The sequence below is a fragment of the Tasmannia lanceolata genome, unplaced genomic scaffold (genome assembly GCF_043159265.1).
Source record: "Tasmannia lanceolata isolate RefF3 unplaced genomic scaffold, GAP_Taslan_0.1 ptg000016l, whole genome shotgun sequence".
NCBI classification, from domain to species: Eukaryota; Viridiplantae; Streptophyta; class Magnoliopsida; order Canellales; family Winteraceae; genus Tasmannia; species Tasmannia lanceolata.
The window spans coordinates 6,655,336-6,660,748 of NW_027518693.1; the positions used below are offsets into that span (position 1 = coordinate 6,655,336).

At 41.9% G+C, this 5,413-nt stretch overlaps 1 protein-coding gene across 1 annotated transcript; it reads right to left on the minus strand.

Moving 5' to 3' along the window:
• Window positions 1-3,064: 3,064 nt before the first annotated feature.
• LOC143848923 (alkane hydroxylase MAH1-like) lies at window positions 3,065-3,841 on the minus strand. Its single transcript, XM_077357970.1, has one exon. It carries the CDS (start codon window positions 3,839-3,841, stop codon window positions 3,065-3,067), a length of 777 nt encoding a protein of 258 aa, XP_077214085.1.
• Between the last annotated feature and the right edge of the window lie 1,572 nt (window positions 3,842-5,413).

The following is a 5,413-nucleotide window of genomic DNA, read 5'->3' on the forward strand; positions in this document are numbered from 1 at the left end:
CCAATGGGAAAAGGCGGGCTCTAAGCAACGAGGCTTGCTCCTCGATGGGAGCTGCCTAACGAGACGAAGCGCGTCTCCTTATGAAGGACCTTACTAATGAGACCACAATGGTCCTCTAAACGAAGGAAATGATCTATCTAAAGGTGTCTAAAAGACTTGGAAAGTCCACTAAGAGAGCAGAAAAGAGCTACTAGACAATCTCAAATTTCCATTCAATTCTTATATAAACAAATCAAGTACTAAGCAAAGAAAGACTTACAACTAAAGAGTACACAACCTGTAATAATAGCAATCATAGCATGTAGCCTAGTGAAGTAAAAACAATATCAAACACTCAAACACTTCAAAGCCAACCACAAACCCCAATACGGGGACTCAGCGAAATCAGATGATGCCAAAGTAATCATCTGATTTCAATACACATATAATATTCCTACAAACCGCCTTAAAATCAGACAGTACTCATGTCGATAATATCGAATAGAGTAGTCATCTGATTTCCTCCTTCCTATTAAACAATTTATTTAAAATAAAATTAATTAGCCCAGACCAGCCGCTGGGTAGCCTAAGTAAAATAAGCTTTCGAAATAGTCTCACCTGGACAGTCAATTCATCTTCAGAACCTAACTCAAAGTTTAGTACAAGAGAAGAATATTAAAAAATTTAATAGATTATACAAATGCATGCAATGATATTTCTGATTTTTATAACTTTTGATGCATAACAGGGGGCATATCTGAAAGACTAGGCAGGCTTACTAAACAAAAGAGGGGAACGCTACTTGGATTGAGCGAGTCCCCCTAAAGATGAGCTTGGGCTATCGCCTTCATCGCCCTTTCAATGATACACTCTAATGAACAACAACACGCCCATGATATCAATGACAAGCTATTATTAATAATAGAAAGACAATCTAATGAGATAACACTTAGCCAATGATTAAAGCATCCAAGAAAATATAGACAGGCTCAAATCATTAGTAAAAATACATATCAAAGAGGTGATACAATGCCATACATGCAAAACCCTATACACCATTTCTATCACACAACTAGGTTCTGCTAACCACACCAAATCAGTTTGCCTTTAAATGTTCAAACGGCTGATAACAGATTCAAACAGTTATTTTGAAAGGGACAATCCTCATGAAGAAGAAAATACAAAATATCATAATGCCTTCAACAAAACATAGGTGTACTACTACTGTCATAACCCCATTATTGTACAACAAAATCATCAACAAAACAGAGTAAAGCAAACTTACACTTGTAAATTTCATTATCTAGCAATTAACATCTAAATCCTCCTTATTTTAACAGAGCAGCACAATGACTCTAAACAAAAGGTCATCACATATTCATGCATATAAAAGAAAATAAAACAACACGACATATTCCCAGTACAAACTACTCCATTACTGCAGTTTTATTTTTTTATTTTTTTTATTTTTAAAAGAAATTAAAATTAAAATGAATTGCCATACCTGAAAATTTCGATTTGAATTTTTCAACAAATGGTGATTCGACGAACAGATCCAATCAACAAAGGCTCGAATCTCAAATCTCTTCAACAAAGTATGAAATGAATCACCTGAAAATCGCTGGAGCTTGACTGGGAAAAATGGAGTCGATGCTGGGCCGGATCTCCGGTAGGATTGCCACCGGAGGAACCACCGGAGAGGATGAAAGAGACAAGATCCAGATCCTCCTCTCTCTCTCTCTTTCTCTCTTAGTCTCCTTTCTCTCTTTTTGCAATCTCAGATCTGAGATTTCAGATCTCAGATCTGAGAATCTAACAACGAATGGCCGGCTTGTGGAGGTGGATCGGAGAAGCTTGGTCGGAGGAGGAGGTGCTGCCGGCCGGAGACAATCGGACGGAGGAGGATCGTAGATCCGGTCGGATTTGCAGAGAAAAGGTTGGAGGAGAAGGAGGTTGCTAGAGGAGGAGATTGATCGGGGAGGAGGAAGATCGGAGAAAATGGAGTTGCCGGAGGAGGAAGTGGATCGGAGAGGAGGGAGACTACCTGAGGTGGAAGAAGGCCGGAGAAGAATCGGAGATCCGATCGGAAAACCAAATTTCCCTTTTTCCCTTTTCTCTACTCTCTCAGATCTTGCTTAAAGCCTCTCTGCAAATCTCCTTTCTCTCCTTACTTCTCAGATCTCAGATCTGAGATTTCTTCTTTACGAACTAATTTGAAAGAGGGAAATCAGATCTAAGGTGCGATGATCGGCCGGAGCCCGGAGGTAGAAGAGATGGTGGTGGAGGTGGTAGATCTGCGGAGGAGGATCGGTGGATCTGCAGAGGAGGAGGATCGGTGGAAGAAGGAGATGGACGGAGCGATGGTGGAGGAGGTGGAGGATACAGCTGCCGGAGAAGATGGAGGAGGAGGAGGATGTAGCTGTCGGAGAAGGATCGGATCCGATCGGAAAATCCGATCGGAGAAGATGAAGGCGAAGGAAGAAACCCAATTCCCTCTCTCTTTCTCTCAGATTTCTGCGAAAATCTCTCTCTCGTTTTCGACGAGAATGAACAGTGACCTCGAATTTTTGGTTTTTTTGAATATATATAAAAAAAAAATTTTGATATCGGCACTCCACTTTTGGATAAGGCGCGCGAACTACTAGTTGCACTCTTCCCGCTTTGTCTTATTAGACAAAAGGCAAAACCTCGGCTATTTTACAAAAGGACACCCCCCTGTGCGGATAATTTGCCCCCCTTCTGCATTTATACTACGACACTGACTCGGTCTGTTCGCAGGGCAAACCAACTCGGATTTCGACGAAATTTTACAGGGACCTATGGGGGACCCTAACCTAGCTTAGGGTGCAATTTGAGGCCCTAACTCACTGGTTTGGCGAGGTTTCGCACCAGCGACACGAACTTGGGTCCGGTCAAAATGGGGTGTCTACAATACACTATTTTGGTAATGATTTGAACCTTATCGCCGCTAGGAAGAATGCTCGGCCTTGCAACGCCTTTGATTGCTAGAGCGGCAGGCGGAAAGAGCCGTAGAGCTTCGCACAAGGCCGCGTGCAAATAAACCAACCCACTAAGATCCTCTGAATCAAACACCATTGGCTTCTTCTTCTCTAGGGCACCCTTCATTTTGGGGAAAAATTGTCTTGAGTTCCTCTATTATCTTGGTTTTCACATTTGGGTTTTTGGCAACTATCCAAAAAACCCAAGTGAGAGCTGCACTGGTGGTGTCCCTCCCTGCAAACAAGTAAGCCAGCATTGTGTCTCTAAGAAACTCATCTGATATTGGAAAACTCATTTCATCTTGCACTTCCTTATCTATGTAAGATGTTAATAAATCAACATCTTTCTCTTCTTCATCCTCTCCTTTCTTACTTATTGAATTGCTCAATTCTTCTCTTCTTATTGCAATGCATTGGGCTACAAAGTTATCCATTGTTTCCCAAGCTTCAGCATATTCCTTTTCTCTTCCAATCCTCATCCATCTTTGCAATTTCCACCAGCTCGCCGGACAATAACCCGGTGGAATATCACCTCCTCCGCTTTGTCTATGGCATTTGCGAAGGGAACATCTGGAAAGCTCGGTGAAACGCAGAGAGGATTCGATGCCAAAAACCAAAATGGATGTGCTATCGAACAACAATCTCTGCATCAAGTCTTGCAAATCGAAAGCTTTGTCTTGTTGGGCCATGCTTTCTATCAGAGGAATTAGTCCATTCTCCACCTTTTCATAATCCGCACTGAAGACGGAATCCCCAAAAATATAAAAAATGTCTAGAAAATCAGGTCCCTTGGGGAAATTTGACACATTGGTGCATAAGATGTGGTTGATGTTAACTGGGTCACAAGTGACTAAGATCTCCATGCGACTGAACCACGGGCCCTTGATCACAAATGTTCCCCCTCCCTCTCTAAGAACCGCGGCCCCCAATCAAATATGCGATCTAGATTAAGAAAAATGGTGGGGAACCCTCCGACGATTGGCCAATTCACTCGGGTCATGGCTTTTCGATCCAAACTTCGGATGAAGAGGAAACATGCAATGGCTAACAAGATTTCAGGGAAGTTTACTAAGAAGCTTGAGAAACCCATGAACCATGGCCAAGCCATTGTTTTTCTCTACTTGAATTTGCAAGTCTGAGAGGACTGAAGATCGATCATAGTTGGCTTAGAACAGTCCTATTAATGGAAAAAGTTGATACGTTGCTACATGCAGTTGCAATGTTAGGCCTATCGAAGTGGTCCCTATGGGGAACCCTCCGACGATTGGCCAATTCACTCGGGTCATGGCTTTTCGATCCAAACTTCGGATGAAGAGGAAACATGCAATGGCTAACAAGATTTCAGGGAAGTTTACTAAGAAGCTTGAGAAACCCATGAACCATGGCCAAGCCATTGTTTTTCTCTACTTGAATTTGCAAGTCTGAGAGGATTGAAGGTCGATCATAGTTGGCTTAGAACAGTCCTATTAATGGAAAAAGTTGATACGTTGCTACATGCAGTTGCAATGTTAGGCCTATCGAAGTGGTCCCTGTGGGGCTGATTTGGTATCCTTCCATGCAGTTATATTTAATGTTCTGTAGCAAAGATGAACACAGACAGATTGACATTAAAGTAGGGAAATGAAATATTAGCCCCCTTTTGTTCCCAAGGCCAGCCTTTTGTAGTATAAAAAGTTCAGCCATAAAGATACTAGAGGAGGGTTAGCGGAGGAAGAAATGGGGGCGGGTATATCATTTCCCTTAATCTATTACTACAAAGGCGACCTCTGACTGATCTCGACCTTTCGTATGGTTACTTCCCTTCAATATCGGATCAAGCGGCGCCATTCTTGGCTTAAACCCACAACCTTCTAGTTGCCACATAAAGGACATAAAGGAACTTTCAATTGAGACATTGAGAACTACATACATCTTCTTATACGTAAAGTGAAGCCAGGGAGCTAATTAATATATAGTTAGTTGGTTTGAACCTAAAACCTGTGCCCCAAAAATCATTTCCATTGTTAGCTGGTTTGAACCTAAAACCTGTGCCTTGAAGATTCCATAATGTGTTGTCCCTCTTGTACTCTATCGATCAGAGGGTTAGGAACTTAGGATCATCCTATGGAAATGATTTTTGGGACACATTCTATTTACTTTGTGGCCCAACAAATGGACGGTTTGGATCATCTTATGGAGTGGGCCGTACCATACTTTTTTGAAAAATTCAGTTTTGTAGGACCACCAATCATACAATCTCTCGGGTTTTCAAAAAGCACCGTGAGGTCCACTTCATCAGAAGATCCAAACCGTTCATTTGTTGGCCCACAACCGAAATAGGATGTACCTTGAAAATCACTTTTATTGGATGATCCTAACCTTTTGATTGGTACAAAGACTGCACATTATAGAAACCTTTATAGAATGGAGGATTCGGATCATCCTATGGTGGTGAT